Source organism: Heloderma suspectum, chromosome 4 (assembly GCF_057233095.1).
Source record: "Heloderma suspectum isolate Gila_16-S chromosome 4, 16-S_ref, whole genome shotgun sequence".
NCBI lineage: Eukaryota > Metazoa > Chordata > Lepidosauria > Squamata > Helodermatidae > Heloderma > Heloderma suspectum.
The window spans coordinates 165,907,403-165,929,690 of record NC_139461.1 but is presented as its reverse complement, the minus strand read 5'-3'; the positions used below and the strand labels follow the sequence as shown (position 1 = coordinate 165,929,690).

Below are 22,288 nucleotides of genomic sequence, written 5' to 3'. Positions count from 1 at the left end.
ATGAGAAGGTCAAGGCATGGAGATATAAACCATATCTGATATATATCAGATATAAACCATATCTGATTTACCTCAGTGTGCTCCTTGGTCTGAAAGAAATACACAAAGGCCAGTGCATGGTTGATATTAATATTTAATTAATATTAAATAGAGGGGAGAGACTGGCTAGCTCTTTAAAAGGCTTGCAAGGATTGAGTCTTTGGCTATTTTTCCCTTGTAGGCACAGAGTGAAAACGAACTAAAATAAACCAGTTGATTACCCGCAAACACAGTTCGCAGAGAAAAATAAAATCTAACGAGAGATTTAGCTTAACTGTGTTTATTGAAACATTCAAAGTGTTACATCGTTTATCTTTACAAAGCTTCCTTAAGCCCTTAAATTCCAGGGCTTTTGACATGCAATGGAAGTCCTACAAAATCATGAACAGTGTGTGGACAGCAACATTTCATATTCACGGGAGACCGGGGCATATGAGATCAGGGTGGTCCGACAGAATGGGAGCCACCATATATGGCATTATGCCTTGCAAAGGAAATGATGTTTCAGTCATCTCACCTGCGACTCTCTTATAACCTCTCTGTCTCTCTCTGCCCTTACTAGGTCAACATAGTAGGTACCGTGCCTTCCGCTTTCCCCTGATTTCTTATTCTGTGGCACCAAAACAATCTGATAAAGCAGGTGGACTTTATGGCCCTTATGTGTTTAAGGGCCTATTCTATTCGCATGTTATGGCAACCCCATCTTGGCCACTGAAAATAAATTTGGTAAGAAGCCAGGATTGGGGGCCTCACAAGTGGTAGATGTGGAGGTAAATCTGTGCCTACCCAGTTCTACTTTAGATTGTAGATGGGGGGAGGGGCAGGGGCTTACATGATTGGATGCTCCTCCTTACAAAACAATTTCCTGCACATAGAAAACTAACATGTCAAGGAGAAGAAAGGCTAGAACTCTTCTTCCTGTTACACTATTTTTTTTTATGTGGAGGAACATTGAATCATGTGAGCTCCACCCACAATATGAAGTGGTGCAGACCAGATGTAGGTACATTTCAGTATGCGCCATGGCCCCCTAGGGAGTGCATGCATAAGATATACGTATATGTTTGTAATCACAAGTTTGTCCCCATTTATTAACATTTTACATTTTCATGTGTACACTTAAAACTCCATAGAGGTACACTTTAACATGTGCAAATAAAATCTTAGGGTCCTGCTGGCCAAAACGTTTATTGTGCAATCACTTTGCCTGATTCATAGAATTTTAAGAGTGTGTGCCTCCAGATGTTGTTTTCCACTTGTAACCCTCCCATGTTTTCCCACTGTTTCTTCCATATTTTTTTCTTTAGATTGTTAGTGGAGCTGTCTGACTAGAGGCACCCTTAATCATGTATAGATATGCTTCTTTGTGCTTGCACAAACATGGGTGTATTCTCTTTCTCTCACTCTCTCACACACAAACATCCCCAGCACAAAACTGGCTGAAGTTATGTGATTCACCCTTCTTCTCTATATTGTCCTCTGCTGCTAACCTCACTTTCAAGGGTCAAACTAGGTGTGATCACGGCCGGCTCCACATTTGAGAGGCCCTCAGCAAGAGGCCCTCCTCTTGTCAGTGGGCCCTGGTGGGCTTACTGGACAGTGAGCAATGGTGTAAATGAATCAGCAGGACAGAAACAGTTCTCAGAAGTGCCAGAACTATTAAAGCCTGACGTGTTTCATTCAGTAATGAGAAAGCAAAGGAGTTTACTCATGCAGGTTACTGATTGCTCCTAAGGAAGGAAATTTTGTCTTCTGAAACATGTTGGGCTTTAATTAATTCTGGCACTTCTGAGAACTGTGTTTCCCCTGCGGCATTCAGTGCCTCCCCCCTTTGGTTTCTAGAAGGCAATGCTGGCCACAGCACGAGACAGTTTGTTCTAGCTGCCATTTTCATAGTCCTACAAGTCCTCCAATATAAGAACATGAGAAGAGCCATGTTGGATCAGACATCCAGTCCAGCATTCTGTTCACACAGTGGCCAGGAATCCACAAGAAGGACATGAGTGCACCAGCACCCTCCTACCCATTTTCCCCAACAACTGATATACATAGGCTCACTGCCTCTGGTACTGGAGGTAGCACATTGCCATCAAGGCTAGTCGCCATTAACAGCCTTTTCTTCCAGAAATTTGTCCAGCCCCCTTTAAAGCCATCCAAATCGGTGGCCATTGTTACATCCTGTGGTGGTAACAATTTCCATAGTTTAACTATGCGCTTGTGTGAAGAAATCCTTCCCTTTATCTGTCCTGAATCTCCCACCAATCAGCTTCATAGGATGACCCAGAGTTCTAGTATTGTGAGAGAGGGAGAAAAATCTAGCGTTGCTTCAGAGCGTTGTGCAAAATTAAAATGCTCTAGACCCAGTTAGGATGGGGGCCCAGGGCAGGTCTCAGCCATGGGCCCTACTGGGGCTGCGGGGGCCCTGCCAGCTGCTGACACTGGCCCTGAATGCAACAGCAGCATTTCCACATGGAGCTGCCCCATCGTCTAGGACGTTTGGTAAGCGTGTCTGTTTTAAAAAGCAAACGGGGAATAAGGGTGAGGAATGCAGAACCACCACCACCCCATCACTGACCTTTCTGCAGCTTCTGCCCCCAAATGATTTTCTCTTCAGTTCAGTTCCCATACTGGAAGTGGTCTCAGCTGGGAGAAAGGCACTTGGCAAGTGTTGTTGCGGGGAGGCAAGTCACAGGTGGGGAGGGGAGGGTCTGCATTCCTCACCCATGCATCCCTTTTACTTTTAAAATCAGATCCCCCCACCCCCACTTTCCTGTGTGAATGAGACAGTTCTGTGTTCACACGTGTCTAATGATGCCGATTCTGTATTTTTCCTACTGTGCTTCAGTGGTCACATTTTTGTATGTTATTCATTTTTTCTTATAAAATTGTATGGAAATGTTTTGCTTTTCTATAAAAACAGAACTTTTAAAAGCAGATGGCAGTGCCACCATCACCTCTAATTTGGCGCTGAGATGACTCAGTTGAGCATCACGAAAATAGCAATGAGGAGGAGTGGGAGGGCAAGCATTTTGAGCAAAGGGAAGAGTGGGAAAAGATTCTGAGAGCTGTGTACAACGCGGGACCTTGTGGCCTTCCGTGTTCGGTCCCACTGCGTCAGGATGGCATCTCTAGCTCCATCCCACTTCCCTGGCCCCGTCAAACGAAACTGATAGGGACTGCAGGGGCCAAAATAGATTTTCAGAGCCAGCCTGGGATCCGTCAGGAAGAGGAGTGGAATGCTGGGCTTGACCCCTAGGCTGGAGGCAAGTTCATCCATGTAGACAATGAAATCTGTTTGCAGGGTATCACTCTGGCCATACCTGAAAGAAAACGAGGAGGAGGTTTGGTACATGCGTTTCTAAACAGAGCAGGGAAATGCTGAAGAAAACCTTGCTTTGTTTTGAATAATCTCAATTTCGGGTTCTGTTGGAAAGTCTCAGGTAGAAAATGTGGATGTACACAGGAATAGCTGCAGCTGTGGCACAGAAGCATATCATGCTCCACGATCCATTGGGCAGAAGGAAAACCAAACTCTACAATATCAGACATGGCATGAATGAGGCAACCATGGTATCTGCCAAATTATTAACACCCATTCCTTTCTTACCTTTTTGAAATGCAAGGATATCTTGTGGGAGATTAGACTGTAATTCTGTAGCCCCATTAGACTGTAAACTGGTCCTTCTTTAGCTTTCCCAAATCCAGGTCCAGTTGTTGGAAATGGATGTGCTGTCAGTGCTGGATATGGAAGCTGGATCAGCTTAAAAAGCCAGAAATTGTCCCCCGCTGCATGCCTGTGTTATGCTGAGAGCTATGTAGACCTGGGCCCCATCTACACACCGGGCTTTTTCTCTGGGGCTGGTGTGAGTCGAGGTCCCTCATGATAGATGACACAGTCGTGACTTTGCAGCCATCTGTGGTTTTCACCCGGAAAATGCAGAGTTCCAAGGAGTTGTTTTACTGCGATTTTGGGGGTTTGCTGCGGGTTTCCCCTTGGTTGTGGCCCATCTATCCTTCTCTGAACTGACTTCGCATTTTGCAGTGGGCATGTTATAGGTGTGAGTAGTGCCTGCGTCACTCTGAGACGCCCCTTTGCTCCCCCCCATCCCTTCACAGCTGCGCAGTTAAAGAGGCACAGAGGGGTGTTTTCATCTATTTAATCACACTTTTGCACAGTTTTGCAGCTTTGTATCTTCACAACAGTTGTGGACTCAGTACCCAAGGGCCAGGGGGAGGGGGATCTTGGGGAAGGACCAACATCGCTCTGGCCACCATTTTGGAGCGATGGCTAGGCACTTGGCGCTCATGCTTGTGAGTGCGAACCATCGCGAGAGTCTCGGGCTGGGGAACTGACAAACTGATGGTGCGGAAATGAAGGAGCATAAAATACCCACTTTTTACATAAAAAGGGATGGAAAGACACAGCACACTGATGGGCCTGCACAGCTGCGCATTTCAGTAAAATGGCCCCAAAAAGGGCACAGCGAGTCTGTTAGGGAAGCACACAGTACATCGCGAATGTATCGCAGGGCATGTTGACTTGAAGCCACATTGCTGCGCAGTTGCAACGGGGTGGGGAGTCAAAGTGGTGCCATATAGATGGGGCCCAATGGAGAGTTCCTAGTGTTGAATGGCTTGTTTAAGGGCAAACTATTTACATCAAGGGACCCAGAGTGCAAGTTTAATATAGTTTGGTTTAATAATAGCAGCAATCCTACCCCCCCCCCCCCCGCCCCTGGCACATATGCATGGCCAGAGAGCAGGTTGTGGAGCAGAACACTCTGTACTGCTATTGAGGCAGCCAAGCCCTCTTCTGCACGTCAGGGCCAAACCAGATGTGATGCAGAACAGTCTGCATTATTGTAATGCAGCTGCGTGGTGTCCCAAATTTGACTGGAGCAGCAGTGTGCATGTGCTCTTAACTCTGTCTTTGCATGCTGTTTGCCCACTAAAAATGGCCTCCCGAGCTGCTTTTCTCTCTGCAAGGGAAAACTGTGTGTGTTAACCCCCCTCCCCTGTACTACTGCTTCAATAAAATGCAGCGCTCCAATGACTGGACTAAAGCACTTCTTTAAAGTCAGGAGGCCCTGCATGTCATTCCTTTGTTATTTCTAGTTCAGCCATCATAATGCATGGCTCAACTCCGGCTTCTGTTGAGGGTCAGGGAGGAGGCTGTTGAATTGTCCCATGCAAGGCATGCTGGGGGGACATTTGAGGCTGCCTGGCCATGATGGAGCCTGGCCATGATGGAGCATGCAGGCAGCTAGGGGGCTGGTGATAGAAGGTTCTGCTTGGCTCTCCTCTGCACCTCAACCAACCTGCTTTCTGGGGCAGGGGGCAGTGGAGCAGAACTGCAGCCTAGGAAAGAACTAGAATTCTTACCATATTGAGTGTGACATGAACCTAAACATGCTTTGCATAAGTGACTCTAAGAACATGTCACTTGAGAATATTGTTCATGTAGAATAGAAAACAGAAGAAATCCATTTTTAAATCAACTATACACTCTTACCAATGTAATTTGTACATATGGACACAGGAAATGCCAATAAACCAATGTAAATGTCACTTATGAAAATGACTTATGGCTGCCTCTGCACGAGTACATCTACCCCAACTTAGGGCATTTCTACACCAGCCTAAAATCCTGCATTTAAAACGGGGCTTTTTGCTTCCATTTTAAATGCAGGATCACCACTGACTGCCTTTACATGCGCTCTCTTTCCCCCCTCCTCTTCCCTTCCTCCCTCCTCCTCCCCGAATCTTAGTCTTCCATTATCTTTCATTGATCTCGCTCTTGTTTCTGTTTTAACTCTTTTCACAGAGGAAACTCAAGTGGAACACAACGGGGTAATTTGATAGCTCATTGTCTGCGATCCATTTCAAAATGGAAAGGGCATTTAGTGCAGGATGGTCACAGCGTCATGTAAAGAGCCTGCAAACTTCCGTGAAGGAGCAATCTCAATCGCAGGATAAAAGCCCGGTGTGAAGGAGCCCTTAAACTGGTTTAACCGCCGTTCCCTCTCCACAGGACAGCTTGGGAACTAGAGTTCTGTAACAGAGGTAGGTGACTATGAAGTTCTCTAAATGAGAATTCTCAGTACCCTCACCAAACTACAAGAAGCAGGATTCTTTATGGGAGAGCCATGGCTATTAAAGTGATAAAAATCTGATATAAGTGCAGATGTGTCTAAAGTATCTGAGGTGAGGAATATAGATGAAGATTTGCCTCATTAACTATTCAGTTGATTAGCTTCACAACTAAATGAGGAAAGAACTTTCGTTTTGCATTAGGACTAGAACTGCTTATTGGCCTACACAGCTCCCCCCACCTCACAGCTCTGTCATCTTATTTGGAAGAGCAGCAGTGCCAAGATAACAGCAACAATTTCTGATTTACTTTATGTGGCTGTGGTATAATTCTATCGTTAAGTTTTCTATCATTACAGTTTGCTTTTTCATGTATCAAAGATTTTTATTTTATGACCTCTGATTGAATGGTCATAAACTACACTTTTTTTGTTTAAATAAATTGATACGGCTGATAACGTTTGTTTTTTAAATCTACCCTTTGCTCTGATATTAGTGATGCTGCTTTTATGTTTGAGCTTTGGAGTATTTTAGTAACTCTGATATTTTACTGTTTTTATTACAATGTTTTATTTTAATTAAACAAACAAACAAACAAACAAACAAAGGCCATGTTTAAGGCCATTCCACCTTAAAGAGGCACAAGAGATGGATAGTGAATATAAAAATTATAATAAAAATGAATATAAGAAATTAAAATCCAGCATAGCTAAATTAAAGCCTAAAAGGTCAGCAGCACAGGAGTAGATTAAAATATACTACAGGATACAATGCTTATCCCTTGAGCGCCTCCCATCAAAAACTCTATGAAACAGGACCATTTTAATCTGCCTCCTGAAAGAAGGGTGGTGAGAAGGGCAAATAGACTAACCTGGGGCTGGAGTTTCATAACCAGGGGCCACTCTTGAATGTCCCTGTCCCTGGTAGCCACTAGCCTAGCCTCCAATAGAGATGGGCATGTAGCAGGGCCTTGCCTAGGGGACCAATCTGGGCAACTGCAGCATGCAGATTGGAATGAATGAAACCCACTGTAAATTTCAGTGCAGAATCCTCAAATCTGCTGATGGCAGGAAATCAAAATATGTTATCACCTGTGACAAATGTAGAAAATGGGGTGGGGGGGATTCTCCCTATGCAAATAGAAAATGAAAAAGGCATATTTGTACTTAAGACATACCATTTGAGCTTCTTCCCCATTTTCTCATCTATGTCGCCCATCATGCTGCTCTGTGAAGGCAGTTTACATAATCCTGTGAAAGAAAGAATTGGCTGTGATTCCCTATGTCCTGTGTAATTCACTCCATCTCACAGATACACATACCACACGTGCACACACACACCTTATTCATGCAATGTGGAATATCCCAGGTGCAGAGGCATGTTTTTGTTGCTTGCAGGGGCTGGATATAGCAGCATTGCCTCTTATGCCACAAATATACAGGAAAGCATATTTAACAGGGAGGCTGCAACCGCTGCATGAAAATCTGGTGGCAAATGGCCCAGAGAAATAACTTGTTCGCATCAGTTTCCTTACTTTTTCCAGTAAGATGACCTCGTTCTCTCTCCAGGTACCACCTCCTTTCAGCGAGGGATGGCGGAGAAATCCACCACGGACTCCAATGAGGCAGGATTCTTTGGAATCCGCCCCCCCAGAGTCCGTGGTGAAATGGACTACCCCCCTGCCACCCCCCGAAATCTCCCCAGGACGGAACCTACCTGGCGGTGGCTGGTCCAAATCGCTATCTTAGTTCTGCAGCCATCCGCTGCCGGGCTGCGGAACAAAATGGCGTCCGGCGTTGCGGACGCCATTTACGTCCCTGCCGTTGGCCATGATTAGCTATGTAAATATTTACGTAGCCTATCACAGCAAAGAGCAGGGACGCAAATGGCATCCCCTACGCCGGACGCCATTTTGTTCCGCAGCCCGGCCGCGGCCGGAAGTCTGGCAGTGGCCGGAGCCGGCCGGTGGCTTCGCAGACTCCCCGCGGAGCAGAACCGGCCAGGGAGGATTCGGGGGGGAGAGAGGACCGGATCGCCTCCTCCTGCCTGCGTGCCCCCCCATGGACTCCAGGTAAGGGGATTCATACATCCCTACTTTCAGCCCAGACTGACTCCTCTGCTATGGGGGCATTATCTGAGAACTCCTGTGTATGAAATATATGCTCATGATGCTCGGTGCAGTGCAGGGCTGGCTTAACCAAATCTTGCATGTAGAAGCCCTCCATTTCAACCCATGGCATCTGCAATTAAAGGGTCATGGGCAGCTGTATTGGGATAAGCTTTTGTGTGAGAGCTTGGAGAGTCAGTGCTGGTCAGAATAGATCATGCTAGGCAAGATGGGTCAACCTATGATCTGGCTCTTTCTGTGGTACCCGAATGTTTTTTCCCACAGAGCAAATAATAGTTCCAGGGTGGGGTTTTAAATGCAGAAAATGTATTGAGGGAGACCATTAGAAGCCCCCCAGTGCTGCAGCCCTAATCTGAATTCGTGGCAGCTTTTAACTTACACTATCAGAATCTCCCATTTTTGTTTATTTGTGTATCTCCTGCATCACTACTTTGACCCTTAGCATGAGCCAGCTTCGTGTGGTTCATACAAGGAAAAAAGATAATCACCTGGTTCGCATGTCACAGCAGCAAATTGTAGATTAATCCACGATTCACAGGGATGGGTGCTGCCTACGAGCTGCTTCCAATTTGTGTAAACAAACTGTGATGTGTGAATCTGGACTGCTGGGTTGTTTAGGGGCTAAACAACCCAGGGGTTAACCCATGGTTTGTTGTTGGGCTAAGTGCTGGGTCGTTTAGCCCCTAAGCAACACAGTGGTCCAGGTTTGCACATCACACTGACAATCTCTGATTGCACCGATAGGAGATTGTTCACAGAAAATGGGAGCAGCTCATGTGCTGCACATCCCCACAAATTGTGGGTTAATTAACTCATGATATGCCACCATGATGTGCAAACAGCTCCAATGGCTTGCTTTATGGCCGTACATTAATAGAAAAGGTGATTCATTCAATCCAGGGATTTCCTGATTCACAGCTCCATCGTTTAGCCAATATACTGCACTAACCCTTAAACACACTTATGGACCAGCGAGCCTGAAGGTCTGCAGTTGGGATAGTTGATCCAAGGGACTGGACTAAGCCGATAACTGCCATAGTTGGTTTCTCCAGCTGAGGGGGAAGGATACTTTTGTACAAGGTGACTTCATTGTTCCTGCACTTGATGATGGATTCATCGTCCATGAATGGGTAGGCGTAGCTGTAGCCTGTTGCAAAGATGACATAGTCAAGGCCTTCCTGCACGGTTCCATCTTGAAATATTGCAGAGGTTTCTGTAAACTCCTTCACATTGGGCTTCACTATTACAGTTCCACACGTGATGCGGCTTGGAAGGTCATCGTTGAAGACGGGCTCCTTACGCAGAGTTCTAGAAGGAGAGAGAATGGGTGCTGCTGCAGGTGTGCTCCTTCAAACCATCTAATAGCCATCTACCCTGCATGTACCCAAGGCATGTGTCACTGTGGCGAGGTCAGCTTTCTCTAGAGAAAGCCATAATTGTCAAACCAGCCCAAGATAGTAAAAATATTCCTGGCAACTGAGACCACCTGTGCTTCCATAGACAGCACGAAGTCCAGGAGCACGCCCAGACTGTGTACCTGGATGAGGTCACACCTGGAAGTGTGGCCTCATCCAGAGTCAGATCTAAATCTCCATCCAGATTAGCAGATTTCCCAACCCACAATATTTCTGTTTCAGCTGGACTAAGCTTCAGCTTGTTAGCCCTCATCCATCCCAATATTACCCTATCTGTCCAGGATTTCAACTGCCTCCCTGGAATTAAATTGTGGAAAAGAGAGGGAGAGCTGCATGTCATCTGCATATTGATGACACCTCAACCCAAATCTCCAGATGATTTCTCCCTGCAGTTTCACGTAGATGTTGAAAAGCATGGGGGACAAGATAGAACCTTGAGACACCCCAAATATCAAAGGCCAAGGGGTGGGAAAAAAGGTTCCCCAGCACCACCTTCTGAGTCCATCCCACAGGAAGGACTGGAGCCCCTGTAACACTGGGCCTCCAAGTTCTGTCCCAGAGATCTAGAAGTATACCATGTTCAATAGTACAGAAAGCTGCTGAGAGGTCTAGGAGAATAAACAGAGTCCCACTCCCCACACTTATTCCTCTCCTGGTCAGTCACCACTAGCTCATACCCCATCAACACAGTGCTTTTTTTCTGGAGAAAAGGGTACTGGAGCTCTTAGATTACACTTCCTCACGAGTAGTTGGTGATTAAATTGTAATGAAGAGCATTAAAATAATGGACAAACACTGTTGTCCAGAAGAAAAGGTGCCGGAACTCAGTTCCGGTGAGTTCCACCAGAAAAGAAGCACTGCATCAACATATATATGAAGTTTGGAATTTTTGCCACAATGTGCATTGCTTTACTGAATAAATAAATTACCTGATTGTACTTTAATTGCAATTCTTTCTACATCTGAGGAGTGCCTTACGCAAGAGACCCTATGAGGTCTTGCATCACAATTCCGCTCTTTGCCTTCAGATTATCCCTGAATAGGCTCCAACTACCCAGACAACATTTCTAAAATTACTGAATATTTTTGTGTAGATGTCAGAACCCACCTTTTTGATAAAAATGAAAAACAAATCAGTGCCCTTCTGGGAGTTTGGAACTGAAGTATGTTGATTTAGCTACGATAGCTTGCTGGGATTTGCCAAGTCAGTCTTATCACTCTTATGACATTTGTTTGAAGGGTATGTTTCCCTGCTTGGGTTCTGGCTGATATGAAAACATAGCTTCCATGGCCACTGGCCATTCTCTTCTAAACTCAATATTGTATACGTGAATAGCATCTACAGTACAAATCAGAGTCACTTCAGAAGAGTATTTGAAGTGTTTAACAACTCTGCCACCTGTAACTTAACTGTTTATTTATAGATTTCCCATGCTGCTTGAAATAGTCTCAATATTCTACATAAGAAAAACAATTCCTAATATTTTTCCAGGAAAAGCCAGCCAAATTATTACTGCTTGTTCCTGCGAATGCTTTTGGTTTTGTTACTGATCACCCATTTCTCTTCAGTTAGGTAATGGGACTGGCACTTTAAAGCTAGATAATTTTTTCAGAGAATGTGAAAAAGCCATCATTGGCTACAGTTTACACTGTTTTTCCCCTGCCCTATTATTGGCTCTGATTTGGCAGGCTTTTGTTCAGGTTCAAAATATGATAATTGGGACAAAAGACATCCACTTCTTTGAGTTGTATCTTTATGGGTACATCTTTATCTGCACTAATCCTAATAAGATTACTTTAATATTATTTTATGTTAAATTACTTTATGTAATTAAATAGGGCTGGAATGTACTTGAAGATCATTCAGCCCAACCTACTGTCATAAAGCAGGATCCCTCCTACACATCAACCTTTATCACATAGAAAGATCTTAAGCACACAATCCTATGTAAATTTAGATAGAAGAAAGGCCTACAGCTCCCAGTATGCCCCAGCCAGCCAGCCATGCTGGCTGGGGCATGCTGGGAGTTGTGGGCTTTTTCCTGTTTAAACTTGCTTAGGATTGCGTCCTTAGTGAGCCATTACTAGCAGAGTGCAAAACAGTGACCCCTGCAGGTGGAGCTTGTGTGCTTTTAGGACTAATTTAATAAAATAATCTATGTACTTTAAGGAAGTAAGTTAAACCATGTGCTACAGCACACTGACAACAAAGGTCTGCATAGTTAAAGCAGTGGCATTCCCCATAGTAACCTATGGCTGCGAGAGCTGGACCATAAGGAAGGCTGAGCAAAGGAAGATAGATGCTTTTGAACTGTGGTGCTGGAGGAAAATTCTGAGAGTGCCTTGGACTGCCAGAAGATCAAACCAGTCCATACTCCAGGAAATAAAGCCAGACTGCTCACTTGAGGGAAGGATATTAAAGGCAAAACTGAAGTACTTTGGCCACATCATGAGAAGACAGGATATCCTGGAGAAGATGCTGATGCTAGGGAAAGCGGAAGGCAAAAGGAAGAGGGGCCGGCCAACGGCAAGATGGATGGATGATATTCTGGAGGTCACGGAGGACCTTGGGGGACCTGGGGGTGGTGATGGCCGACAGGAAGCTCTGGCGTGGGCTGGTCCGTGAAGTCAAGAAGAATCGGAAGCGACTGAACGAATAAACAACAACAACAACAACAGGGGGAAAGGCAAAAACCTCTATACTGTCTTTTAAAACTCACATATCAAGAAAAAGTTATTCTTGCTGAAGAATCATAAGAAATGCAGGGGTATGTGGTGCCCATCCTGTTGAATGCCCTCCTGAGGAATGCTTACTGACTTCGATGTCTTGTTACTACCTTGGTGAATAAATATCTCTGCTAGGTATGAAGTAATAGTAAGTTACAGATAGGGAAGTTATCTGCTGTATTACTCATTTGAGAAATGAAAAGCAAGAGGGATAGGCCAAATCCCCAGAATTGTTTTTGACTGCCTCTGATCTCCCTCTTTTTTAAAATAATTAGTTGTTGTTTTTACTCTTTTTTATTGATGCTATTAGCAGGGGGAGGAGAAATTGTTTAAAATTGTGTTATATTGTGTTTATAATAAACTTTGGCAAAGTATTATGTGTCAGAGGAAATGTGTTTTGGTGAGTTGGAGTAATCTAAATTCCTGGCTTCTAAGCAGAGTAGACTAAGACAGTTTTCTTTCTACTAAGAAACATTTATCTCCATCTATGGCAGCGGTTCTCAACCTGTGGGTTGCGACCCCTTTGGGGGTCGAATGACCCTTTCACAGGGGTCGCCTAAGACCATCGGAAAACACATATTTCCAATTTTATTTTTAAGTCTGGCAAAGTTCTAATGATGCAGCGCGAGTGGGGTCAGCTGTTGTTGGTGTATGGGCGCCAGTTGCTTAGAAACTCCAGGCCCTGCTTGGGCATTCCCTCCCCGTCAGCGGGGCTTGGGCGATGAGGTAATAGCCAGAGAAGAGGGGAGGGCCTGCAATTGAGGAACCGAGCCTCTGGCCCGCCCAGCCGGCAAAGGAGGCGCTGGCGGCAAGAAGAGCAGCCGGTGGCGGCATCTACCGCGTTAGCCTCTTTCTGGACCGAGTCCAGGCCGAGCGGAGGGAAGAGAAGGGCTGGGGGCGGCGGCATCAGATCTTCTGCCAAGCGCGCGCGCCTATGGGAAACACCGCGAGGCCCTCGAGTGAAGGACGAGGCGCTTGAAGAGCACGGCTTTTCCCACGAGCCTCAGGGGCGTGGGGTCGCGGCACATAGCGCCCGTGAGCGACAGCGCCATCCCGCGCCGGCCGAGAACGGGAGCTGCTCTCTGCACGAGCCGGGCTTTCTCTTCTCGCCCCACGTGCGGAGCCGGCTGCTGGCTGCATGCATGCAGCCCGAGCAGGGCTTCTTGCAGGCGGGGAGGTGCCTTTCCAGCGCCCAGCTGCCGGATCCGCTTTCTCCCTGGGCGCCTCTGGAGAGCGGGTGGAGTCCGGAGCCACTTTGGAAGTATGAACTAGCAAAGAAAATAATTTTGCCACTATGAAGTAGCAACGAAAATAATTTTATGGTTGGGGGTCACCACAACATGAGGAACTGTATTAAAGGGTCGCGGCATTAGGAAGGTTGAGAACCACTGATCTATGGAGTTTGCAGTGACCACTTTTAGTAGATTTGAGCCTTTAAGGTGAGGCGACCGCTTATCCAGTGCCGGGCAGGAAAAGCACGGAGGGGATCATTCCCTCTGTGCTCCTTCTGCCCTTCATTTTCGGCTAGAAAGCTGCTGTCAGCTGTCTAGCCGCAGGAGGGCATAGGATGTGTCATACAGGCATTTCCGCCCTCCCCGCCCCAGAACGCCCCCCGGAATGCCCCATTTCGGCCGCTCCGTGCTCTCTTGTGATTGCAGAGCTCGACGCTGTTCCGAGCTGCCTGTGAGGCTGCGCAGAAGTGGGGGAAGGTCAGTTCCCAGAAAACAAGATATCCTATGGCTGTCTAGCTGCTGACTAGCGGCCATACGATTGCTTCCTCCAACAGAGTATAGACGGAGAAGAAAAAATAATGGGATTTGGGGTTTTTAAGTCAACGTGACTGTAAAGAGGAAAATCAGGAGGAAATCCTCACAGAGGGTTTTGATTTAAGGACCTTAGGGGATCAGTGTCACCTGGTGACTAAGACTATGGGAGATATTTATACTCAGTTGAATACTATATCAGGAAGAACAGAGCAGTTAATTTGCTCAAGAAGAAGGGACAATGTTCATTGGATCAGTGCAGGGGAAGGGTTTCTAAAAGTGATGTAGGTTAGGAGTTGATTAAAGGGAAAGACTTGGTTCATTTGTTTGCAGACTTCAAGAAGGTTGTGTTAAATATCTTTCCCCACAAAGGTTATATATCAAACTGGTAGTCTAAGTATATGGTCAGGCTATTCTTGAGTAGGCAGCTAAGAAAGCGAACGCAATCTCGGACTGCATTAAGAGACGCATAGTGCCCAGACCATGGGCAGTAATAGGGCTCCTTCACACTGAGCTTTTATCCTGTGATTGAGATGGCTCCTTCACAGAAGTTTGCGGGATCTTTACATGACGCCATGATCGTTTAAGGTGTGTCCTGCACTAAATGCCCTTTGTTCCATTTTTAAATAGATTGCAGATAAAGAGCTATCAAACTACCCCATTGTGTTCCACTTGAGTTCCCTCTGTGAATAAAGGAAACGCAGCAAGAAGAGGAGCGAGATCAATGAAAGATAATGGAAGACTTCGATACAGGGAGAAGGAGAGGGGAAGGGGTGGGGGAAAAGGAAGCGTGTGAAAAAGGGAGTCGTCATGATCCTGCATTTAAAATGGAAGCAGAAAGCCTCGTTTTACATGCAAGATTTTAGGCTGGTGTAGAGATGCCCATAGTTACACTGTATTCTGCATGCGTCAGGCTGCATTTGGAGTACTGTGTCCAGTTCTGAGTGCCCCATCTTAAGAAGGACACTAACAAGTTGCAGCAGCATGTCCAGAGAAGGGCAACCAGGATGGTGAAGGGTCTGGAAACCAAGCCCTATGAGGAATTGTTGAAAGAGCTCGGTATATTTAACCTGGAGAAGAGAAGATTAAGGGGAGACATGATAGTGGTCTTCAAATGTCTGAAAGGCTGTCTTGCAGAAGGCAGCGCAGAGTTGTTCTCTGTTGCTCCCAAGGACAGAACTAGAATGAACGGGTTGAAATGGCAGGCAAGCAGATTTGGAGTAACATTGGAAGAAATTTCCTAACAGTGAGAGCTATTCAGCAGTGGAACAGATCCCCTCGGGAGGTGGTGGGTTCCCCTTCACTGGTGGTACTTAAGCTGAGGCTGGATGGCCATCTTCGTGGGTTGCTGTAGCTGCCCCCTGCAGTGCATGGGCTAGATGATCTCCAAGGTACCTTCCAACTTTATGATTCTAAGGGTGCAATCCTATGGGGATAGTCGGCCGCCTCTGAAATCGGAGGCAACCGACTATCCAGTGCAGGGCAGGTGGAGCGCGTAGTGGATCTTCTCCTCCGTGCTCTGCCTACCCTGCATTTGCAGCGAGATGGCCAATTTCGGCTGTCTAGAGAGGGTGGCTCAGAGCAGGGGGAGGGGAGGCCAGATGGCGCATAGGAAGCATTGTGCTGGCGCTTCCACCGTCTCCTCCCCAGGAATGCCCCCCCTTCCCTGCTCCGCACTGCTCTTTTGAGTGCAGAGCTGGGGACAAACCGTGCCACCTACAAGGTGGTGGGGAGGGGGCAGGGAAGCGGTTTTCTGGGAACCAACTTTGGAGCACCGGCTCTCAGGTTGGTTCCTGGAAGCTGAAAAAACCTATGGCCATGTAGCCACTGTCCAGTGGCCATAGGATTGCGCCCTAAGTTATTGCAAAGATGTTTTTTGCACAGACTTGAGCACTGTTATTTGGATCCAAAGCCTGCCAGGTTATTGGGGAGTACTATTGACATTTAATGATACAGCAGTCCTCTCACAAATTCCAAGTGTAAAGCAGTTGCTCTCTCAAAAGATACACTTGTGTATATCCTACAGGTGGGTTCAGGAATCTGGTTGTGTGATCACTATTGCCTAAAAATTCAAAATTACAGTAACCCTTTTTGAAGATTACTGATAAAGGGGGAAGTTTAGATCAAGTTCGTATTAGATCGGGAGACCTAGGGATAAAGGATGATCAGAAGGAAACTGTGACTCTTGTATTTCAGAAGAAGAAGCTTTAATTAAATCTGATGGGACTTTGCCAGCTGTAGAGCAGTGGAAGATTATCACAAGACTGGAAGAACGGAAGAAGAACTTGATATCCATGGGGCAGTTAATAACTCTCTGACTGGCTTCCACTCTCAGGAACCTCTTTGGATAAAGCTGGAAAATACTGAGGTAGGGGAAATGAACCCCTACTAGTTAAATCCCCTTTAACTAAGTCCACAGCGGAAGTTACTACAGAGATCAATTCTGTTCCAGCTCCGAAAGAATCTAATTCTGCCATTCTTTCACATAAGAACTGGACTGTGGAGAAGTATGGGGCTTTTTGTTTTTAAATCCAGATGAATTGGGAAATTCCTGCAGTGCATTATGGGCACTATATTATCACAGAGAGCTTTTATCCTGCTATTGCGATTGCTCACTCATGGAAGTTTGCGGGCGTCTCCTGCACTAAATGACCTTTATCCCATTTTTAAACAGATCAGAGATAATGAGGTATCAAATTACCCCGCTTGTGTTCCACTTGGGTTCCCTCCGTGAAAAGGAAGAGCTGCAAGAAGAGTTGCTGGACGAATGAAACCTATGGAAGACTCAGATAAGGGGGAGAAGGAGGGGGAAAGGGGAGGGGGAAAAGGAAGCATGTGAAAAAAGGGAGTCGTCGTGATCCTGCATTTAAAACGGAAGCAGAAAAACCCGTTTTAAATGCAAGATTTTAGGCTGGTGTAGACATGCTCTAAAGTTTGCCCATCAATACGGATCCTGCGAAAGGACTCTGTTCTCAGAGCAAATCACCATAGCCTCTTTTGTTTGTAGCATTACCTGTTCAGAGGTATCAGACCATAGTTCTCATGTCTGAACCACCTGTTCATTTGCTTCACATACAACCAGTCGGAGATGGCAGTCGGGAGGGAGTTCCTGAGGAACGTTTTAAAGCGAGTTATAACCAGCATATCCCAGGGGTAGCCTTGGTCCCAAACACGAGACATTACCCAGGATCCACTTCGAGAGCTGATGTAAACCTTTTAAAAGAACAAATGGGTAGGGGACACAAATATGAAGCTCATGTCGCCAAGCATCTTTCCAGTGCAATTTCTTCCGTGTTCAATTAAATGGAGCTTGCCAGGAGCAGCCATCAGTTGATGGTGTCCTTGTAAAACTTGTCCAATGATTGCCCTGGGACCCAAAGATTATTCTATTACAGCGTTCTGTTTAAGTATCACATATAAAAATGCTCTTATAGCATATCTACATTACAAATTCATATCACATTTATATCACTGTCATGACTTTCGCCAATGAATCCAGGGACTGTAATTACCATGATATAAGGCTGAGCCAATAGTTTCCCCCCATTTCACCTCCCCACCTTATATATCATTGTATTTATCTATTCCTCTGTTGTTTGTCATTTTATTTTTAAACTATTTTAATGTATTTTATTTTCTTAACTGTTTGTTATCCACCAGAAAACATTTGATATAGGGAGGATTTAAAATATAATGAATGAATAAATAAATATAACAAGATTTTAAGGTGTTTGGGGGACACAAACAGTCAGATGGAGGCATCATTCTGATGGTTTCTAAGTTTTTGAACTTTTGGTTTGGGGAAATGGACAGAGGTGCAGAAAGAACTCCTCCATGCCATAACAGATGTTAAGAGAGTCCAAGCCCCCTCCACCCACACACTATAGTTTTGTAGTGTAGATATGCCAAAAGATACCATTTAGTTTTTAAGCATGAAGCAAAAGATTTTGAACTTCCTTCCGAAATCTCTCCTGTCCAAGCATAAGGGCTGAAAATCTGGCATTAAAAAACCAAAACCCTATCCTGCCTCCCAAGTCATAGATTCGCAGAAAATTAGTTCTGTATTAGATTCTATTCCAATGGTGCCCATGCATGAAAGCAGTCAGTCAGATATGCTATGAAGCCTGTAAGGGCTAAGATTTATTTGCCAAATAAATTGGCAAATTAAGCACTTTTAGGCCCAACTGATTTTAATCAGAAAAAATTAAGTATGTGCTCTGGTTATATGGCATACTTACCAATGACATAAACAGAAATATTAGGGAAGACAAAAGAACCCCTTCCAAATATTAACTGAATAACCAATTGACTGAATAAAGAACAGATTCTAAGATATTTTAAAAACCCATCCAATTTTGCAAGATTATTTATAAAAAGAATGAGAATTAGCATTTCTATATGAGACTTTTATTGCACACTTGTGATTCGTGGAGGTTTACGGGTCCTTTACATGATGTCATCAACCTCCAGGGCATCTCCTGCACTTTCTGACCTTTATCCCATTTTTTTTAAAGATCAGAGATAATGCGTTAAGGAACATTCATCCTCTATATTGGCTATGTGTAATTGTGCAATTCCGCTATAACAGAATACCATCTAGTGGCTGTGTAATGAAACATACAGAACTTGCAGACAAAGGAAGTCCCCGAATCAAAGCATGTGTCTGCCTGTGTAAAGGAGACAATCTTAATCTCGCAAAGAATCTGGAAGCAAAAGTCCTGGTAAAGGTGTGGGATTTTAGGCTCATGTAGAAAAGCTCAATATGACAGTTACGAAGTTGGTTTGAATATTCATTTTGGCATGAATTTATACCCTTGTAATCTGACAGAATTATCAACTAGCCCAGCACTGTCTACCTCTCTCCAAGGTTTCAGGCAGAGAGAGATTGTTCCCTACCAGGCCATCTGAGATCCTTTAGCTGGATGTGGTGGAATTAAACCTCTGCTGCTTCCAAGGCATGTGATCCGACACTGAGCTCCACATTCTGTTATCCCTGATTCTACCTGTTACACTGGGTGTAATGCAGCCTAAATGAGGCACTTTTAAGTCCCTTTGATGTGAGCTCAAATGTGAGCCCAAAGAGTGGAATTAATATATCTCCCATCAAAATCAAAGTGGCCTAAAAGTGGTTGCTGAATTGTTTATTAAGAAGAATGATCATTAACCAGAATGATAATTCCTGAGCAGTGTATGAGATGATACCTTGGAGGCCATGTTACTGAGTTCCGTAGCGATGTCACAGCCTGAGTTCCCAAGGCCAACCACCAGCACTTTCTTCCCCTTGAACTTTTCAGGTCCTTTGTAATCCCGGCTGTGGAAAATGCTACCCTTAAACTTCTCCAAACCTATATGGGAAAGTGGAAAACAAACAAAGATCTTCAAGAAATAAACATAGAAATTTAACTCTTTGGCATTGATGCACTGTGAGGTTCAGTTATCTAGTTCGTTGAAGACTTTGGTAGCACAACTGCAGATTTTACAGATCCCAAAAGACAATTATTTAAACCATTAACCCAGTAAATTGAACTCACAATAAAGTATGAATTGATCATTCCTGTAATTCTTCCCACTGATACTGCTCTCAGTTGTATTTGTTAGCTCTGTTGTTAGCCTAACTGGAATCTTACCTAGAAAGTCTAGCTTTTATCTTGAATCTTACCTAGAAAGTCTAGATTTTATCTAGAACCTTGGAACCTTTTAAGTAGCTGATGTGCATTACTAGCTCTACACTTACATTTCATGGTGGTGGGGATGGGAGCGTGATCTGGGCTCTCCACAGACATTTTGGCACCTGAGGTAGAATATCCAAAACCATGCCATTGCTGTGGTAAAATATAATAATAAATTAAACTGACACACAGTAGCACCCCAAATCTGCTGCTTGAGTGGCCATTTCATCCTGCCTTAGGCTCGGCCCTGAATGTACTTCAACCATGTTTAGAACCTGAAGCCAGTGCTCACGGCTGTTTGTGCCAATGGATTCTCCTTTGTACGGGCAAACAGTAACTTCGAGGGGGGTGGATTTTAAGTGGGCAGCAGCATGGGGGGGGACTTCTCCCCATGTGCCATGGTCCTATGCCTGTTTTTCCACAGTAGATAGTATTCGCACAGAAAAAAACAGATACATTAAATGCATTCACACATTTATTGTCTTGTCTGTTTGAGTCTTGAAGCACCCAAGTGCAAGGAAGTGCAAAAACTGAGCTTTAGCTCTGTCCTGTAAAATAGTGACAGGCGCAGACATCTTCCATGACACTCACATAAACATCACAGTTATGGTTAATCACAGTATCTATCTATTATCTGTCTATCTGTCTATCTATCATCTGTATAATTACTTACCACGGAAGCTCTTAGCTGGAATATTTGGATAGACATGATGTCCAGAACATATCATAACAGCATCAAATATAGCCGATTCCACCTTGCCATCCTTTTCCATTATGACATCCCATTGGCCAGTAACAGGGAAGTCCGGACGCTTCTTAATATTCTTCACAACAGTCTTAAAGGAAAAGTTCAGGACTATGTATTAGTATGGTTCAGGATCCAAAGCAAATAGACATAATTGTTGTGTGTCTGGCATTGATTAATGTGAATGGATGTATCACTGTGCTTTGCCTAAAGCAGGAGTGTAAAAAATGGGGCTCCACAAAGGTCTGTCTGGTGGCCACCCAAACCCCAGAAAAAATGGGAAAAAACACTCTAGGAATGGGCTGTATGGTTCCTACCATAGAAGCCTCATTCCTAAAGCATCCCCAGGGTGTACTAGCAGGCAGTGCTTGAAGTCTCCTGCCAGCTTCCTAGGATGCTGTAGGAATGGCGCTTCTATGGCAGGAACCATAGAGCCTGTTTCTAAACATTTGGTATGAATCCTGATGTGGTGACTCAGAAAACAGCCTGATTTGCCTTTAACAGATTCAAAGACAGATTCAATTTAACAGATTCAACTCCAGGCCCGAATCCAAATCTTGGCTTGAAAATACAAAACCTCTCTGATTATCACTGGAAATGAACAAATATTGACAGAATTGGATGGAATTTGGATGCAATAGGCAGACAAGGTAGCCTCTTGGAGTGGAACAAGCCTGCCATGTTTCGGATGAATACATGGAAGGGTTTTCATACAAGAGCAGCCATAATAATTTGGGGGGTTCCAAAACAGGATGCACTTACCCCTCTACATTTCTGTGGGCAATTGTTATGAAAGTGTTCTACAGCATAGAAATGGGCCTAGATAAAAATCCTGCAAATTTTTGGATGCACAGGTGCAGTGGTATTTATAGAGGGGGAGTCTTCAAACGGGTGGTGGAGGAGAGTGATATGTGTTAGATAAAAAGGGGAGGTCATAAGTAGCTAGTGTAGCTAGTGACTCGGTCATGTAGGCATGACACGTGACAAATGAGTCAGCTTAAACTGAGAGCATGCGCAGAGACAAAGAACTAAGTACTGAGCTGTTAGGGGTGGGTATAAAAAGGTTGGGCGCGCCATGTTCTGGGTCCAGACTGCTCTGCACCCGTTTTGCAAAACGATCAATAAAACTTTGTTGGCTCCACTGTCGCCTGCCTGGCCTCTCATTTGACCAGAAGCAAGAACTTTTTCTAACAATTTGGTGCCGTGACTCGGACTGTGCCTTCTGGGGCGTGTTCTCGTGCGTCGAGTCAAGGGGCCGCGGTGGGGAAGTGGCCACAGGTGGTTCACTTATACTGCCTTCCCCTCCCTGGCGGCGGGGAGACGCTCGGGGACCAACGCCATTGTAAGGGAGACCGAGGGCACCCTTTTAAGGTACCGGCAGTGGATCCATGAGGCAGCTGGACGCAGCTGCGGGTGGAGTACTGAGACTTCAGGGTAAGTGGCAACTTACACTCGGGGAATTTGCGGGACAGTGGTGTGTGTGTGTGTTGAGATTTGTGTGAGATGCCTCAAGGCGAAGCGAGTGAGGAGCCCCTATCTGCATTTCCCTACCCCGGTGACGGACTGGGTCACAGAAGGGCGAAGCATACGAATTGTTGGCTGAAACCATGGCTGTCATGGGCGGATCCCACTCTAGGCCTGAAGAAAAGTCTCCAACACCCTTGGGATGTTGTTTGCGCAATTGGAATAAGTTTAAGCAAGATTATGGAACA

General features: G+C 45.1%; 1 protein-coding gene across 5 annotated transcripts in view; it reads right to left on the bottom strand.

Annotated features, from left to right (window-relative positions):
• Positions 1–306: 306 nt before the first annotated feature.
• Positions 307–22,288, bottom strand: part of LOC146347679 (flavin-containing monooxygenase 3-like) — a 48,556-nt gene continuing 26,574 nt past the window's right edge. For 4 of the 5 annotated variants that reach the window (XM_084851085.1, XM_084851084.1, XM_084851086.1 and 1 more), the window contains exons 4-9: positions 20,505–20,667; positions 19,365–19,507; positions 17,176–17,375; positions 9,207–9,565; positions 7,307–7,379; positions 314–3,359 (exon numbers count right to left, since the gene is read on the bottom strand). In XM_084851085.1, the coding sequence (XP_084707211.1) occupies positions 3,017–3,359; positions 7,307–7,379; positions 9,207–9,565; positions 17,176–17,375; positions 19,365–19,507; positions 20,505–20,667 (1,281 nt within the window). In that variant the 3' untranslated portion in view covers positions 314–3,016. Of the gene's footprint in view, positions 3,360–7,306; positions 7,380–9,206; positions 9,566–17,175; positions 17,376–19,364; positions 19,508–20,504; positions 20,668–22,288 lie in introns of all 5 variants that reach the window. The other variant, XR_014790360.1, reaches the window with a different exon arrangement.